General features: G+C 40.6%; 1 protein-coding gene across 2 annotated transcripts in view; it reads left to right on the top strand.

Moving 5' to 3' along the window:
- The window catches only part of gabra3 (gamma-aminobutyric acid type A receptor subunit alpha3), a 97,177-nt gene that overhangs the window by 48,163 nt on the left and 29,163 nt on the right, over positions 1-19,851 (top strand). For both annotated transcript variants that reach the window (XM_069146869.1, XM_069146870.1), the window contains exons 3-4: positions 7,304-7,425; positions 11,272-11,339. In XM_069146869.1, coding sequence (XP_069002970.1) covers positions 7,304-7,425; positions 11,272-11,339 — 190 coding nt within the window. The remainder of the gene's footprint in view (positions 1-7,303; positions 7,426-11,271; positions 11,340-19,851) is intronic.

Below are 19,851 nucleotides of genomic sequence, written 5' to 3' on the forward strand. Positions count from 1 at the left end.
GGGTACAAAACCCAGAACAACAAGAATCAAGGAAATACAATTTCTTCAAGAAAGCCAAACTACAGTACAAAGTGCTATCAGTATCAGTACATCCCGTTTTACAAACTACAAAGTGCTATCAGTAAGTGCCATTTTAAGCGCTACTAAAGTTCTACTATTCAAGGTTTCCTGTGGTACCGCTGGAATATGAAATGCATTTCAGGAGATCCAGTTTCAGTAAGAAAACCTTCCTTTTGTCACAACTATTGTGGGGTTAACACTACAAATACAGTGTTTGTGTACTATGTGGCATATACGCAGCATCTTGTCAGATGATGTCTCCTCGTGTTCCAACCAAAGTTAAGCCAAGTACAACTTTTTTTTTCTTAATTCTTGGGACGAACCTGCTGCGTCACCAGACCGGCCTCATTAAGATAAAGGAGAGGGCTGCATGTTTGTTTGTTTTTTTTAAAAACGGGGTTGAACACGGCCTCGTCTTGTTTAGATGTGTTGAGGTCAAAGCTAATCGAACCGCCTTGAAAACAGTGCATCTTCAGTGGTGACTCATGCTGCACCAGTGGGTGTCAACTATAAAGTCCGACAAATTAAGTCTCGACAGTTTTCACAACAGCCTCACCTTTCTGACCGCTCCGTCTAATCAGACTTTCTGAGCCCATTAGCTTAAATTTGAGATTAATCCCTCACTTTCTCATGTATTTCCCAGACACCCCGTTTTAAATAGAAACACATCACATTAAGGAGGTAATACCATTTCATGGGAGTTCTAGGTTGTAGCTCCAATGTGTGCGACAGAGGAGCAGAACATTCACCAGCTTAGCAACAGTTTTATATAAAGATCTTAATTGGCCACCTTTTCTTCCGTCCTCTCCTGATGCCACCTCAGAGCTCTTTAGCTGATAATGAAATGTGGGCCCCTCTGTGCGCGCAGAGGATTTAATCAAATTGTTTCAAACTGCTTCAAATATTCAACATGCCGCAGCAGCAGGATGAAATAACTGGCCTCATGAAACAGGACAGATCAGCCACTGAATGAAACACACATTTGTACGTAAGCAGCACACTTGAACTTTAAGCTTGCGCAATTACTCCTCCTCTCCAAAGTCCGTTTGCCGTCACTCTGTCAGCTCATGAGGCATCTTCATCACCGGCCGCCACCCGAACAGCTCTCATCACCGCTGACTTGCCTCCAGCTCCCCTCCTGCTCACTCCACACCACCTGGGTGGCAGCAGGCGCCTGTGTGCCCTGAGAGACCACCGCTACATCTCTTCCCCGGCCAAGACCGCAATCCTTCACCCGTCACACCGGTTCAGTGTACTAACCTTGGCTGTACGCCCGTCCACTAATCCAGCAGCGCACACACAAAGTCGAGTCTGCATCCACGTTCTCCTGTTCAAGTTGCCAGTCACCCATGCAGGAAACTACCTCCAAAATAGGACCTGACTACTTCATGGTCTGCAACATCCATGAGCACTAATAAATGTAGAGGTGTATCAAAGACCTTTGATGCCTACATCAACAATCTCCTGAATATTTTTTCCTCTCATCTTTGAAAGAGAAACAATCTCCTTCAGTTGAGCTTTAAATCTGGAGCCTTTCAGAAATGGGACTGAGCAATAATTAATTAAAAAGATGACTTTTACAGAACATGGCTAATTAAGAAACAGGGTAGCATTCCAGTCTTCTTCAGAGAGAATAAACTTTCTCACAAAGTCTGCGAACACGGTAATAAATTGCTTCATTTTCCATGTGCTCCATCTAATCTAGTGATGCCATCAGAAAATCTGACTATAGCAGTGTTGGGTTTAATGTTCTCCTGCAACCATGTCAGTGATACCACAACAAAAACGTGCATCGAAATGAATTTAATTATAAAAAGGCAATCACACATTAGGAAAGACGCATTAAAATAAACTAAATTAAAACTAATTTACAATTTAAAGATTTTACTAAAACATGACTGTATGTATTATGATTTGTATCTGCAAGCACACACACACACACACACACACACACACACACACACACACAGCTTGTGCAAAATATAACTATTTTTTGATTGTCTCTCAATCAAACTCTGCCTGAGGATGACACTGTCCACTATCCACTGCTCCATAACGTTTGAAGTGTTGTTGGACGTGGCAGTTGTTTTCCTGTCATGAGCTGTCAGTCTTTGTGAACTAAAATGCCAGACTTTGGTCAGTTTCTGCAGCACTGTGTGCTTTCTGCAAACAAACAACAACAACATGTTTTTTTACAGTGGAAAAGTCTGAGTGAGTCTGTTTCCGGCCTCTGGCGGCTAGCGACCGCGTGCCAAACAGCCAATCATCAGACACGTTGACAGAAGGTCACACACTGGATAACAAGGTTAATGAGAAGTCTTCCGGTTGATTTGACCAATCAATTAAAAAATGAAGCAAAGCAGCCAGTTGTTTATCTTTTCAATATACGAAATGCAATCAAAACGTTCTGCGACTATTCCTGTTGCACATAAATGGAGCGCTGCACTTTCATGCGCACAGAGCAGGAGGAAGCAATAACTTTCTATCCATGTCACTTCATCAAAAACACTGTGTAACACGGGGGCTGATGTTGATTAACACCGTTCGTTGAAATACTTACTCATGACAGTTATTGCTTCCCCTGCTCCATGCACATTACTGTACTGCACTCTTTTCATGTCTCAGAAGTCTTTGATCCCTTTGTAATTAAGTCATAAGGAAAATGTAAAAAAGAAGTCTCGTGGAAATCGATGTCCACATACTTTAGGCCTCAGTTTCACAGTTTCTTTTGGAGAAGAGATAAATTCCATTTAGCTGCTTTAGTTTCAGGCCACTGTCACAATATAACCGGGCCATCGTTAATGTTATTTGTAACACCTGGGCTTTATCCTTTTAATGTCATCTTTACACACAGCTGTTTTATCTTACCCTAATTAAACCTCTGCTCAAGCTCAGGTTGAGTACAACCAAACTCCATTAAAAACTAATAAACGTTTTTTTACAGCAGACTGATCACTTGCAATAAATGTCTCAAAGTCTGCTTCACAGAGTACTTCATTAGATCCCCCCCTTTCCCTAGATGTATGTTGTGAATGTGGTCGACAAGAATCATACAAGTCTAACTCGTCCCGCCCAAACTGGTGCAACAAGCTAAGCCTTCCCCTTCATGTCTTCTTGCAACCACATGTTAAAAAGTGTGGTGAAATCTCACAACGAAAGAAGGAAAAAAAAAAAAAAACGTATTTTTGTTGTTGCTGTTTTCATGTGATGATGAATAGGGGCCTTTCACCAGCAGGCTGGCATCAGACAGCATTGGTAAACATCACTCATCTCATGATCAAATACTCACAATTCACTTTAAACCATCAAACTTCGGCTTCAGAGGAGCCCCGCAGAATAATGCAATCAGACAGCCTGCCGGTTATTAATAATGAACATTATTTATATTCTCAGCCCATGACCAATATGAATGTTTAATAAAAAGGCAGAATATGTCAAATTTAGCATTGTATATTGAAATGAGACAATCTTTAGTGTTTACACCTGCAGTCCGTTTCTCTTTTCCAACAAAGTTGTCGTCTGTTGACAGGAGACTTGTTCTCTACAAATATCTTTTCATTAAGTGTGAATAGTTCAGGAATATAATGCCTGTGCTGTCCTTCCCTCTTTTCTTATTATGTATTTATGTGCTGGTATTGAGGCAGTGTGAATAATGAAGGGGACTGAAGAAGTAAAGCTAGCAGCTGGCGTGATTATGAAACCTGTGTTTAAAGCAAAATGATGTCAAATTTAGAGGGAATGTCCCATTTCTCTGTCCTCATCAGTGGATTTAAACAGCTGGCTCCTACTGGAACAGGTTAGGATGTGTGTGTGTGTGTGTGTGTGTGTGTGTGTGTGTGTGTGTGTGTGTGTGTGTGTGTGTGTGTGTGTGTGTGTGTTTTTTTCAGTCAAAAACACAGATGCTACACGATTGCGTTGTTTTTCTGAAGTGGATATGTTAGTGTGGGACAGACGTCGCTAGAACAGTTTCTCAGGGACTAAAGGTTTCTCATTAATTTTTGAATTTCCACTGGTGCCGTTAGAGAGGCCACAGAGGCTTTTTGTTTGATATATGATTCATGTTAAGTGAGATATTACCTACCGCAATTCAAACTCAGACATTTCTAAAGCTTTTTGTATTTGGTGTTTTTCGGTACTGCTTCAAACACGCATGCCTGTCAATTTTTGATAAGGTGCATGAATGAAAATCCAGAAATATCCGCTATATTTCTTTCAAATATTTATGGAGTACACTGTCATATTTTAACATATTTCTGCTAGAGCTCAATTATACTGTTAGGTACCCAATTGACAACCAGAATATTTCAAACCGTGCCCTCCTCGATGAGGTGCAAGTCGTGAGCTTCGTGTTAAAAGGCTCAGTCTCAGTGGAGTGCGCTTTGGAGTTACTGAGCCTCAAGTATCTGACATCATCTGGCTTATCACTGCTCCTTTCTTCTTAAAGTTGTAAGCCTTAACATTTTATTTCTGGCTGATATGGCAATATCTACTGTAAGTTCAAGACTGCAACACTTTGAGCTGCTTTGCCACAAATCCGACACGAGAACAACTGGTGTCAGTTTACAGTGCAGCCAAACAAACAAGAAGTCAATCATGAATAATTGCAAGTGAAATCTGTATACAGTAAAGGTGTGCAGTATGTCACCTACAGCTCTTTATTTAACAGCTCAGTTCATTAAACCTCCAGTAACCCATTTATCATTGAAAACTGAGCTAATGTCCAAAAAAAATGCCCAAATGGTTTTATAGATGCATTTGTAACAATAACAGCGTTGCACTTCCTGTGGCTTCTTCTAGGCCTTCGTGACATATTGAGTTTTGACAATATATTGCTATTTTTTCAAAAAATGAAATAGTTTATGTCGAGTTTACCTACGACTGCAAGCTACATCTTACTATTCTGTAGGAAGGACACCACAGCTGCATCCTACTTTACCAGGAGATGTTCCCATGTTGTACATTTATGGTTTTGAATGGTAGCCCATTTTATACATCATTATTTGTCCTCACTGAAATGTTTTAAAAACTGCCGGTTTAATCAAAAGTAAATACAATTTCTACCCAACATTATTTACTAAGGCATGCCAGGAAATGCTACTGCATGAAGAGAGGGGCCAAAACCTGGCTCCTGAGCACTGTAGAAGTTAACGACGCTTCCAATTATCTGAGCTTCGCTTTCATTACGACCAATAAACTACATTAGTTACATGTACCATTATTACTAAAGGAGGCAGAGGGTTAACTGAACATGAGACACGCCGAGCCGCAGTGAGCAGGACAGCGAGAGAAGCTGCTGAGCTCCAGTCACTAGCAGATCTGAACAGCTTGTATACAACTGTATCATCAGCGAGAAAGTTATTGAACTGTATTCAATGAGGAACACACCGAATGGCTTGAAAAAAAGTATCAAAGTGAGTTTTGATTTGGCCTTGATTTTAAAGATTAAAGCCTTCAATAAATAATCAATCCAAAAATGCTCCATTTAAAAATACAACCACTTCATAAGGGTGCAAGCAAAAGTGTGTTAAAACAATTTAATTAATTGATAAATGAATAGCGGACCCTTCAGCATGCCTCACAATCACAACCGAGCGTCTTCATGAACAACAAAATGTTCTGTGTAATATTTGGGCCGCGTAATGGCCTGATAGTCACTGAAGTGGTATTAATGATGCATTCAGCACTTCATAATGTATTACTGGCACAGTTTACTTATTTCATCTTCCCTAAAATAAAACCTTTATCTTTCTGTTTTGGGGCTTCATAAATCTTTATGTCTTGGTTTATTGGACGCCACGGTAACCATTACGATATAGAGGAAGTGGCGGTGGAGCCCCGATACTTAATTAATATGTATTTATCGCCCACATATGCCCTCGTAATCGCCACTTAGCTAGGCTGGTCATTTGCCCAGACGCCTCAAAATTATGACGCTTTCTCTGTACAGGAATCTCATTTTGAACTCCCAAACAGCCCGCGCTGATGATAATTACAATTGCATACATTTGAAGTGGCGACCTTCACCCAGTAAGTGTTTTGATGGATAGGCTTGAAGCTCAGGTGGACTCTTCTATTGAGCCGTTATTATGACACATTAAGCTACAGAAAGCCCCTTCTAAGAGCAGATTTACTGTTGTGAGTGTGGGATTCCCTTTGAGCAACACTCAGGGAAAATTCGGGATTCTCTTCAAGCCCTAAATTCCTTAAAGCTGCGGTGCGAGGCTGCGCCTGCGATAGTGCATCAGGACATGGAGATTACTTGGATATTATAGGTCAGCTCCTCGGGGGATTTTAGTTTAATTAAAGAGTGTACTCATTAACTCATCAGCGTTCCACCTACAGTATAGTGGCCTTTTCGTCTCACCACAATATTGTTCTGCCGAGGGATTGTGGGCCATGTAAATTAATAACCAGCGGCTGATAGCATATGATGAATTCTCCGACAAAACGCTGCTGAGTATTTCCTTTTTCATTAAACAATTAATTAGCATAACTTGACTATTTTAGTCAATTTAACTGGAGATTCCAGCCTGTTAAGACAACAAAACAAACAGAACCAGACGATATTATTCAAATATTGATCGAGGCCCGAGGCCGATCTCTGACATAACACTTTCTCAGGGAGAGAAATATTTAATATGCAGGTGGAATTAGACCTAAAGCCCCCAACAGAAACAGATTGCTTTCTATGCTGTATCTTAATTAAATTCACAGTTAGTCCGTTTCCAAACATTAATATTTCAAATACAAAACCTTTTAGATTAAACTTAAAATCAGGGCCGGCTCAGATGACCCTGATATCCCTTAGTCATGCTTTCTTTTTGTTTTCCATGCATTTGTAAGCAACATTGCCTGCCTATTAATCTATTTACTGTAATTGTAAAGTGTAATGGGACTATGCTCCATGGTGATTCTCCATTATAAATAACATTGATCAATTGAAAATAATTTGATGTCATCCATTTATAAAAAGCTGGTATCCATAATTTATGTGTAATTAATAAATCATGAACATGAAATGTGTGTGGTGAAGCATCAATGCACATAAAGCTGCACTTTACTGTAAGAATATAAATTGTCTTTGCAGTGGCTGATGCAAACAAACAGCAGGTTTTCCCACCACTGAAGGCAAAGCGAGTCTCACTGCTTTAATTATGCAACAACGTGTCAGCGTTTCTGTTACATTTGTTACATCCGCTCCATCTTTTTGACTCCACCTTCCTCTCCACGTTTCTCCCTGCAGGGCAGTAGTCGGACACAGAGAACCGCTGCCTGATGATAGTAAAGACAATATCACCATTTTCACCCGGATCTTAGACAGGCTGCTGGATGGATATGACAACAGGCTACGCCCTGGGCTAGGAGGTAAGCAATGTTTGATAAATCACAGACGTACACCGACCAAAAAAAAAAAAAAAAGGTCTCGGTAAGGATCTGCAGAAAACCACTTTCGAGACAATGAAACTGTGATTTAGGCATTACAAACTGTCACAGATATTTATATCCTTTCAGCTGTTAGAAAGCAGTGTTTCTCTTTTAATAATATGTGCCTCCTTTATAATGCTGCTGTAAACAATATAAACACATCAAATCTGAAGTAAATGTGCTGCACAGGGTTCAGCAGTAAAATCTGGAGGCTTTTAATGACCCAGCATTTCACTAAATTAATTAATTTGATGGATAGAATTTGCATACTTTTCTAATTTGGCTTAATTTAGTTTCTCAGTGTAAGTAGCTTTAGTAAAAGTGGCACAACTGACACGTCTGATTGTCTAGATGAGGGACAGGAGCCTGCCGGTGCTCTGGAAACACCAGGGTGCAAGTTAGTTGAGGGTTGGCACGATGACTTGGCCCGCTTATCAACACAGTCAGCAGTTGCAGCGGCGGTGCCTGACACATAGCTTATGAAGGTCATAAAGGTACTTCAAAGCCTTAAGCACACTCCCTCTGATCTTCCGTGCAGAGTGCAGACACGCGCAAGCCGCAAATAGGACTACTCGTATCTAATTTGCCGTACTTAGAAAATACAAACAAATGAGGGCTAAAAAACAGAGCCCAAGTTGTAACTCACAGGATGTTTACCACTAAACACAGGTGCATTATACTTCCTGTTTGCATAGTCTAACATTATGGGAAGTGAAGTTCTATGACAAGACAAATAATCATTGCAGGTTTGATGAAATCAAATAAAATCCACTGACAGTTTCTTGCAGCTGTTATTATTGTCAGACACTAGTGCTGCTGCTGTTAAATCTTTATATATTTTCATTTTCAGTTGTAGTTTTCGGACCTCATCACTCCAAACATTCAGCATCTACTGCTGCTCGTGGCCAGTATGAAGCATGCTAACTTACAGATGACAGGCCGACACCGGGATCACAATGAAGTCAGGGCACTATTGTGTAGTACTATTATGGAAATGTGCCCTCCCCTCTGTGAAAGTTTTTGTTCAGTCACGCCCAAATGGCAAATAAGCACATATGTCAGTGGAAATCCCGCTAATTGATGCCATTTAATCCGAATATTTGCCCCCCACGGCCAACAAACTGCATAACAGCAAGCCCACATGCTCAAGCAGGCTTTGCCATTTCTTAGCCAGCCAGCTGGAATGTCCATTTCTGCTCAGCTGCCTGCTGCTGAAGCCACGAGGGCGCCTATCGGACTGAGATCCACTAGGCTGAATGACCCGGGCTCTGTGGCAGCAGAAACCAGATGCAGGTCATTTATGTCATATTCCGCCTCTGCACGGAGATTCACATTTCCAAGGGCGAGGAGATGATGAACCTGCACCAGTCAGGCCTCACGGTCATGATGGGCTCCTTTTTGTACAACTGTGACTGACTACAAAGTCCTGTATATTGCTGAATTTAAACTAAGCAGGTGTTTTCTTTCTTTTGCACCAAGTTTCTGGAATATTATCACTGAGCCAAAAGAACGGGTAAATATATAACTAAAATTATTCTGACTGATTGAAATATTACACTTTATTCAAAAGGAAATAGAGTATTGCTTCAGAGCTGGAACATATGGTGTCGTATGGTGAATTCATGTAGTAACATGGCAGACATTAATACATTTTATTAAGGCTTAAACTGCAGATTTGTTTGAAAAGTTTAAATACTGTTTATGTTCAGTAGTCAGAAATGAAATATATGTTTTCTATATATTTATTTGTTAATTAATAATATATCAATTATTTAATCGTCTAAATTTGCTGTAATACGGTTGTTGTCACTTTATCTCTCTTAATGCAGACGATCTGAAAAATAGAGCATAGGAAATTCAGGGACTGTTATTGTTATAATGCAAGAAATACCCAAAACATCCCACTATTTCTAATGTAAATCTTGTTTATGTAACAGGCGGGTTTTTTTTATGTTATGAAACCTAAAATATTCAAAGTCATTTTGATTAATCCTAGGCTATTTGACAAAATGCATTGTAAAATTAGAAGTTTTGAATTAGCATCTTCCAGCAAAGACACCATACTCAGTATAACTAGCATGCTCAGTCCAAGCCCTGAGCTTCGGCCTGCACAAGAACAAGATTACTAATCTTCCTCCTGTTGGCCACCTCTGTGCCACAGAGGTGCTTCTGAGAAACAGTCATGTGGGACCATCTCAGACACGCAGACTGGAGAGAAACTGAAAAACGCCATTTCATTTTATTTCCAGCAGCATCTATTAGCTCTGCCCTATGCTCTGGTGCATTGTTGCGAACAGAAACGGGGCAACTCATTCCGTTTCCCCGGCCCATGTCTGCCATGCAAACTGCTGACTTGGTGTTGTGATAATCGCAAATTTGTGAGAGCTATTTGTGTTGCAGGAATGATTAATGTGGAAGTGGATCTCCTCCCTCAGGGGGGCCCTTTGCCGAAGGATTAGAGGCTTCACCTGTGGGTGGTCGCTTAGATCTGGAACACCGTTAGCGCCGAGGATCTATTCACTTTTGGAGAAAAGTCTCATCACTCTCCGGTTGTTGCACTGCTGGGAGCAGCCATTTGTCTCGCCACAGGCCCAAGAGCCTGCTTTATACATTTGCCCTAGAGGAGCTGGCGCAGCCCACACTGAAGAGGGCAAATTTTGATCTGTCACGACTTTCACATCATGCCCTACTTAATGCCACATTGAAATGGTTTGTGACATGTTTAGAAACAGTCCTTCCACATCACAAAAGTAAGATCACATTTAAAAGTCTTGAGTTATGCCGAGTCTAACGATCAGACCGATTGCTATTACAGTATCAAGAATCATCTATAAATCAGTGTGACTAAACTAAAGCAGTTATGGAGCTCGTATTGTGACGTAATGTGCGACGATACATGGAATTATAAATACATCGGCCCTGTAGAGCAGCCTTGTAACAGTCATGCCAGATTCATACAACAATGGCCGCCATCATCATGTCTAATGTGATTATAATGTGTGTATAGAATTGTAATGGCACCAACATATGCTCATTATTTGAGTAAAAAAAATATTCACACGCTGAATGCTGAGCTGCTGGGTTTTACTCCGGAGGCAGTGCTCCCCCTCAGGGACTGCGAAATGTTTTTGGGGCAGGCTAACTAAAATGATGTTGGGTCAAAAGGGATGTGTTCTCTCCAGACTTGGGCCTGGCCCAAAGCAGATTTTATGCTGCAGTGGACAGAACAAGCCTGAGCCAAACAAATGGTAGTCTCACTGAACGTTAGATTTTAAAAAAAGCATCTGTGAAGTCGCTCACAGCAACATTTTCCTTCCGAGTTGAGGAAAAAAAAAAAAGAGGGAAAAACTCCTTGGCCGAAACCTTCCGAATGCTTTAACCAGTGCAGTCTAGCACTGATTGAGTCTACGTTTTAGGGACTGTTTAATACTGTTGGTTCAGCAATGTGGTCTCAACCCTGAAGTCTGTGGCACAACAACACGGACACGGATTTGACAAAATGACGCACAAAAACAGGTACAATCCAGATATTAAGCCGTCCAGAAGGGCACAAATTCTTCACCGAGTGCGCATAAATCTTCTTTTTTTCCCCCCTTAGTTTGAAGTGTTTCTCCAACCGTTGATTACTCGGATTTCTGTTGTGAAGCAGCTTAGTTAAATGCCAACAGGCAGACTTCACCGTCATGCACACAAACAATCAGCTTAACAAAGACAGAGCTGCAGCCGAGCTGTTTGTCGACAGACTGCGCTATAATGTGTTCCGGTGCTTGTTGTCTCTTTCCTCAGAGAGTGTGACAGAAGTGAGGACAAACATCTATGTGACGAGTTTCGGGCCGGTGTCAGACACAGACATGGTGAGTAGCATTCCTCCTCCTCACTCTGATCAGAGCTGGGAATCATCAAATCTCAGCGGGCTTGAATCACTTTACTTGGAGGTACTGAGACAACATTTGTCTTTTTTAATTAGACAACCACCTTTTCAGACTAAGAGAACGTAATTTGGACTAGATTTGAACACATTTTTAATTAACAATATTTACTGTCTAATACTGCAGCAGTGTTTCCGTACTCCCTCATTCAAAGCCTTTCAAGTCTCAAACATGTTTGTTATTCATGTTATAACTAGGTTTAGCAAATTATGAAAACCATGAAAAACTAAATAAGGTATGAAAACCAAAAGCAAACTCTTGCTTGCTTTTCTTCACATTTTCACAGGCCGACAGACTATTTGAAACCAATATTCCTGGACTCAAAGAAAACTGCTTTCTGATGAGGCGCTCCACTCTGCTTAATGCTGCTTCTACAAAGTATTTTTATTACTACTTTGCTACTGTCATGCATCCAACAATTCAGCTACTTCAGGAAAAACCCTTCTTTTTAACATGCAGTCTGACCTTTAAGCTACACGATAACAAAAAACCTGATGTGACAATATTGTTTAGATAAGCAAGTGACAATATCTGAGTTTTTGGATTTATGAATAATTTTTAAACATTAAAAAAATAAAAATAAAAAAAAAATAAAATAGTCTTTACAACTATCACCTGGTCTTAAAAACATATTTTTGCCTTTTTATACTGGCACCTGGTAGTATTTAATTACTATCTACAGTAGGTGGCGGTAATGTACCTAAAAGCTGTTTGCTAACCTCCATTAAGAAGAACACATTATTTCCAGGCCTGGTAAAACATGTGTGTGGTGCTGTGAGATCAGATGCTACATTACAAACAGGAGAAACATGCAAATATTATAGAAACGTTAAAAGGTTCTGTGTGGAACTCCTTTAAAAAAAAAAAAAGGAGGTGCAGTGCAAACTGTGCCAGGCAAAGTCTGCATGTCATTGGTCTACGACAGCCATTTTAGAGCGACGCACCAAGAAGACGGTCCATCCACAGAGCAACGGTCAATGACTAGCTTTGTCACAAAGTTTGCAGAGGAAACAATGGCCCTCATCTCAAAGATGACCGCTAAAGACATTCTTCCAGTCAGATTTGTCCAAGGTGAAGGATGTCCAAGTTTGATGGCATTTGTTGAGCTTGTTTATGCTGTGATTGTCTCTCTCTCTCCAAGTGTGTGTGGTGGAGGAGGGGGAAGGGGGAAGGGGGCTAAATACTCAGTTTCCAGTGAATATTGAATAGTAATTTTGCTCAAAGTGTGCACCCTATTAGGTGATATGATCAGATTAAAAACCCATTACTAATGTGATTTGTAGCTGCTGGCCATGCAGGTTTCAGCATGCTTTGGTTCATTTCACTGTGCAGCTAAAACAGCCAATTAACCTCAGACAAAAAAAAAAACCTGTAGTGCAGTTTTAAACAGCATGTTTTGTATCATGATACATATATTACAACAACCAAACAATTTTGGATGGAAACTTTTTTAGTCAAAGTGTTCTCCTTTTAAAGAGCACGATTGTGGAGAAATTCCATCCCGAGCCCCGGATTGACCGCCTTTAAACAGCAGATGCTGGAGATGCTTTGTCTCGGGTCCTTATGGGCCATTTCGACATATTTGATCATGCAGCTCTAATTGACCGCCTTGAGCTCGGTAGTTTCTGTGCCTCAGCGCTGAGCTGGCTTGACAGACTGTATGACGTAGCAAGATTAGTGCATTTTAGAGAACTTTGAGTGGCTTGGTCTTATTAGAGAGCTGCTTCACACTGTTCGATGGCTCCGCGCCGAGCTTCTCTGGAACAGCTCGTGTTCAGGCTGTCAGACTCAGACTTCACATTCAGTCGATGAGTATCTCCTGAGGATCTCAGACTTATGTGAAGACAGTGGATGGTAGAAGTCTTTAAGTGGTATATAACACTTGTACTTTTGGTCAAGTAGTAACCATATGGTACACAATCAGTGTGTTTGTATAGTTTCCCAGCCGTTTGCACATGAACACAGCAGGCATCGCACTTTAGTTAGCAGTAGTTTTCAATAATTTATTAAGTTTACCTTGCACATCAACTCCTCAAAATTTCTTTAGCCACAAAACCTTTTTCCATACAGCTCTGGGTGACATGTATCATTTCAATCAGGAGAGACTCGATCTGAATGAACAAATACCGATTATAGGCCATGTTGAAGAAGAAGAAGAGAAATGTGAAGGACGCGCAAGTCTTCAGATATGGCGCTGATCGAATGAATTCACTGCAATGTAAATAGAGATCACAGCCTTTAGTCATTACATAGAACTGACATAATAGGGAGGAACCCAACAATTCAACAATTCCCACGTGTGACATTTGGAAGGAAAAATCTCCCTACTAACATGAAGGAAAAACATCTCGCATGATCAGGAAAAAACTCTGTCCTTTAATGAAAAAAAACAAAAAAAAACTCTTAACTGGGAGAAAACATCTGGCATGAGAAGGGAAACATTCCCTTTGACGAGGAAGAAAACTTCCATCATTGGCAGGGAAAAAAAAACTCTTAACAGGAAGAAAACCTTTTGCCCCTTATAGATGTGTAATATTGGGTGCTCAATGAATAAAGAACTAAGTAAAATATTTGTTTAATAGGGGTGTCTTTATCTACTTACAGGAATTGTGAAAATCTGATGACATTTTAGTTCATATTTATGCAAAAATAATTCTAAAGGGTTCTTAAATCTTTCAAGTATCACTGTACTTGATCTTGAGAGCTCCTGCTTTTTCTGTCAGAATCTGTTGCATGCATGTTTTAAATAACAAACATCCCACAGTTGACTTCCACCTTGATGACAGCCGATTCCTGCCATCGTAGAGAGACAATATGTGAAACGCAGTACGTTGAGCCTACTTCGTTAGGAGAGTGTTCGTTCTCTTACTTTATTACAATAGACAGTACTTCATCTTTTTCAGCACATATCACCTTTGGGGCCTCGCAGAGCTCAATTCCAGATCCAATCTTTTATTCTCTTCGCATGCTCCACTTGGCAGCAACATAAATCAAGGGAAAACAGCATGGGACGCAGAAACCCGCTTGTAGTAATGTTTTGGTCAGCGCCACAGTTAGTCAGGTCAGCGCGGGGGTTTTCTGTCTGCTGTCAAAGGCAAAACACCTGCTGCCAGCACACAACCGCACCTCCGTCCTGTAATCAATGAATGTAAAGTAGCAGCTAAGGTTTGGACTGTTCCTAGATGGGGAAGCATAACATCAACATATTGAATATTTTAAATTTCTGCATTGCCGTGTCTGTTTCAGATCATTACCCAGGCCAGCCTCATACAGTCCCGCAGGCTACACAGAGCATTCTCACTCTGTACTCACATGAAGACTGCATAAAGGCGTCACGTATTTCCTTTCAACATTTTCCACAGTTTCCTCTCAAAGATGATCAGGGTTTAGCGGTCAGCAGGCATCACACGATGGAACAGACGGCAGGTGTCAAGACTCTAAATGTATGCACGGCAATGTGTATAGTACATACTTGTTTTTATCTTTTTCACCTGTGATATAGCATTTAAAGTACAGTATAAAGCAGAATCTCTTTTCCTTCACCTTTACATCTTACTTTTCACCTTTATCAGATTACATTTTTCATTGATTAGAATACATTACAAAGGTGCAGCCAGACACTATTACATGTAATCATCTAAATATGCTTAAATATTATGCACCAAAATTACATAAACATTTGTGCCAAACTTTGGAGACGGTTTGTTTTCACTCGCACTCCAATTATTTCCTCCTCCTCCTCCTCCTACCTCCACACAAGCTAGAAATCGTTGCAGAGCTATTGTATGGGATTGCATGAGTAAAATGTTGGTCACAGATCAGCTCTAGGAGCTCTGGGATCCTTTAAGCAGAAGAGGGAACGAGAGGACAAGACCATAGATTATACAGTACAATGAGCAAATGTAGGCTGCACTAAATAAGTCGGTCTTGGCTCTGGACTTTAATAATGAGCCATCTGAATTGCTGAAATTGGTGACCGTTTCAAAATAGGGAGGGCACCCTCTGAGAGTGAGTGGGTGGGAGGGTGGCTCCATTTTTCTTTAGAGAATAACAAGCAGTGTTGCATGTGGCGAGCAGGGAGCTGGACCAGGTTTACAGATAAGGCAAAAATGTGGTGTACAAGGGCAAGTTATTTATGTGGTTGTACATTTGGGCTTTGAAGACACTCGGAGTTCGGGGCACTCTGAGCCAATGAAGGGATATCTACAGTAGGTCCGGGTCATGCGATCGCGTTTTCTGGATCATGAGTTTCCAGGCTACGGAAATGAATAAGTGTGGAGCTGGACAGTTGAGCACTGCAGTAAACCGTTCTGGGAAACAAAAGCTTGGACCAGTTTTCTAGGTCAGCTAAAGGAGAGGAAATGGTTAATCCTGGAGATATTTCAGAGGTGGAAAGGAGCTTTTTAAGATATTTCCTTGATGTGTTCACCAAAGGAAAGTTCTGTTTAAAGACAATTCATCAGAGTTTAAACAGATTAATCTGAGGCAGCTATCTAGTCATTAAAACAAAAAGGAGAACCGGCTGTATGCTGCTGAGGACATAACCATATCCTTTCATTTAGACTATATCTTGTTATCATGCATCACTTATTTGTAAAAGCTAGTTTCATTTAATGAAGCCATGTAATAATCCTTATAAACCGGTGCTCCATCTCAAAATAATACACTGCACCATCCACTGGTTCTGATGCAATACGGGAACCTCTACCCACGATCATCCCTCAGAGTTGAATATCTGAGCTCACAGCTAGAAACACAGGCTTTTATGTCAGTGTAGAAATGTAAGCAAATTAGTGCAAAAAAGTTTATACGCGTTAATTTTTATCAGCTATCACTGCAACACTGTAAAGGACAATCCAAGGCTTGTGTTATATATTTAATTAGATTTATACTGTAAAAGGATGGTCGATGGAGGTTTTACTAAAAGTATCAGCATATTTTTGGTTTTGGGGTTCTTGAGAAAGTACATGCACACTAAGGTCTTAAGTTTGTAATAAAATACCAAATCACCTAAACCCAGTGGCGCATGGTAGTTGTGCTACTAGTCTTTGGAAAAACGGCATATGCTAAAATATTTATGGTGCATTCACCAGTTTAACTGCAGACGACCTCAAATAAAAAAATCTGTAAAACTACTATTCGTTAGTCACTAGAACCTATTTGGCCATTTTTCAAAGACCTCACTCCCACTTAACCCAGCAGGTATACATGAAGAGAAGGAGACTCAGTATCGCTTTCAACTCGGATTGAACAAATGCTATCGACCTTGGAAAAAAAACTAATGAGAATCATGTCTTTAGCTATCATCTTCTTTAATGTCAATCCACCATATGAAATACAGATGAATCGAAAAACCGTTTCTCACAGTCCCACTGTGTGCAAACAAAAAGACAAAACAAGAAAAGCATAAATATGCAACAATAAAACATATGTTGTGGGTCTAACACGTCTAACATTGAACTTACTTCGTCTGGTGACAGAGCTAGACACTGTGGCTTTGCTCTCAAATCCCTATGCATGTAGTTGTGGTAGATTTATGATATGATCACTTTGCACTCTAACTTAGTTTAATTTTCCTTTTTTTCCCCTTTGTTGAGTTCCACACTGAACTTTTTGATGGTTGTAGCAGTTGTTGTTGTTGCAGTAGTTTTTACATGTTTCTCCACTTTGTCCAGTAGCATCTAACCTCACAGAACCACACGTTTCACCAGGGCCTGCTAAGTAACACTGTGTGTACCGTATTTCATGCCAATCGATCCATTATTTTTTGGGACATTTTACGAGAAAACCACTGATATCAACCGTAACGATGGCGCCGGAGGCAAAGTCAAAGGATTATAATGGGCGATAGGATTCATCATCTGGGAACCATAAATGTGTGTTTAAAGTATTGTTCCAATCCATCTTGTAGATTTACAGATAATTCACATTTTCACGGGCTGGTGACATCAGATGAGAGTCAGGAAAAAAGTTCATTAGGTTTTATCCTATGGGGGAAATGGCTGTCTACCAAATTTCATGGCAATCCCTTCAATTGTTAGAGATATTTTAGTGTGGACCAAAGCATTTAACTGGCGGACATTACCGTCCCTAGAGTCATAGTGTTAGCACGGCTGAAAATGTAGAGCTTAAATGCTTTGAGAAATTCTTTGAGATGTTTCCGAGACGGAGCACACTCTACACCCTAGGCATCTCATACTTTATGTTGTGTGTGTTATGTGGTCCAATTACCCATCTCCGTAACATCAAGTGTCCCAGAAATGTCTGTTTCTCGCTCACCCTGAGGGCCACTTGTTCAGTCTTCACTTTTACCCCAATACGCCACATCTGCCTTTACTGTCCCATATCGCAACAGGCGGGAGACTCACTGCGTAATCACCATGAAACGCAAATATTAGGCCAATAACAAGGCACGTTGTTCAGAGTCGCGTCCGACCACAGAAAATCTCTGCAGTTTGTCACACCAAGACCCAGAATGTAGGTTATGATCTCGATGCTGATCTCTGCTAATGAGGTGGGTGTGTTTCTCGACTTCAACCCTCCCCCTTTCTCACTTCCTCCGACTGATTTTTCCTCTGTCTTTTGTTTCCATCCTCCTCCTTCCCTCTCAGCAAGTCGAAGGAGTCACATCTCATTCACATGCATGCGGTGTCGCAGCACATGTACCTGTTTCATGGTGGGATTTGACAGGCCCTGCGATGATTAAATGGAAAGCGATTTAGGTTGTCACATGTACTGCGTTGAAGCTTACTTTGACAGAGACGTCAGTGATGGTCTGATCTCGTCAGAGCGGCACAATTTCTCGGGGTAAACATTTCGGGCATATCTGAGATTTTCAGCACATATCCGGATGATTAAAATTCAGTAAACTCAAACTCCAAAATGCCTGATCAGTTCAAGGTCTTGATGGAACAGACCTTGAACTGTTTTTGTGTTACTAAAAATTTTAAGGTGAACTCCTGGATTTTATATCAATCATGTTGTCCTTGCTCAAAGACTCACAAGCCCAATTAAGGCCCTTTTTCAGAGCACGCACAGAATTTAAATTTGTCTACCCAGAACCTTTCCGAAAAGGCTGTACTCTTAAAATAGGGCTTAATTTTTTTTGTGCTCACCATACAGGTCATTGTGTTCCCCAGCGTCATCATATGATTCATGTGCAGGAACAAGCTGAAAGCAGAGCAGGCACCGTGGTTTTGCTCCCTAAAACACTATATGTTTGTGAAAATGGCAGCTAGGTAGGTAGGTATTTACTTTATTAATCCCCGAGGGGAAATTTTTTTAAGTAACCAGATTTGATGACATCAGTGCCCTACAATCATAGGGCAGAAGGGGCTTGACTTTTGCTGATTAGGAGCAAACTACTGTAATGGCCCTGATTACAACAGTTTATTTGTCTGACTCCAGAGAAGATTACTCAAGGGCAATCATGATGATGACAACAAATACAGTTGAGCAAACTGTAGATTTAGGCATTCTTCACTGTTGCAGACTCATCTCTTCTCTTGTTTAAATATTTAAACAAAGATTACACAAGACCCGAGGTGCTTCATTTTCTATATATTTAATAGAAATCATAATCATTCAGAGCTAAAGTGTCTTTGCAGCCTTAGACTCACCACAAGCAGGACACAAGATGTAAACCCCGGTATGTCGTATTTTGGATTCGTATGCAAATTTAGTGCACTATAAGAATTGAGCACTTGTTCTTGTAGCTCGAGACACAATCCACGCTTCCTTCAAAATGTATCCATCATTTTTTTAGGCAATATAGTCACACATGACACATATTGTTCCTCCATACTTTACCCAAAATTAATTATTGTTTACTTCTCTGAGATGCGACTCAAATAAATGAAAAGAATGAGTTCACCATTACAACATGTGGAACAACATGTACGTGTGTGAACTGCAGCACCGTGAAGTGCTAAAAAATGTTTACGCCTCAGAGCAGCGGAAGCCTGTGAACTCGGAAGATAATTGGAGTTGGTATGGGATTCACAGCTCATCACGAGTCTCTCACAGGTTACATTCCCAGCAGGGAAAGGTGAACGGCATACGAGAAATGAAGCGAGAGAGGATAATTGACAACGGGAGAGTAAGAAGGACTTGTAATTAAGACATTAATCAAGTCTCTGACTGATCATTACAATGCCCAGAGAGTGAGATCCACAAGAGCCCGGTCCAATAGAAATGCTACCTACAGGATGTCATCTGTATCATTACCACACCAGCGAACTGCACTGTTATCTCTGGCCTGCTGTGTATTGTCAAAAAAGAGACATCATAGCATACATCACACATAACATTTCTGCATAATAAATTGGGGAAACGGCTCCCTTGCACAATGTAATATATTGTCAGAGGCACCAAATGAAACCTGTCAAACCAGGCTGCTAATCTCCATCAACAAAATGTGTACATCAAGATGTAGCCA

The sequence above is a fragment of the Embiotoca jacksoni genome, unplaced genomic scaffold, assembly GCF_022577435.1.
Source record: "Embiotoca jacksoni isolate LCO1_2020_lvr unplaced genomic scaffold, fEmbJac1.0.p SCAF_13, whole genome shotgun sequence".
Classification (NCBI taxonomy): Eukaryota; Metazoa; Chordata; class Actinopteri; family Embiotocidae; genus Embiotoca; species Embiotoca jacksoni.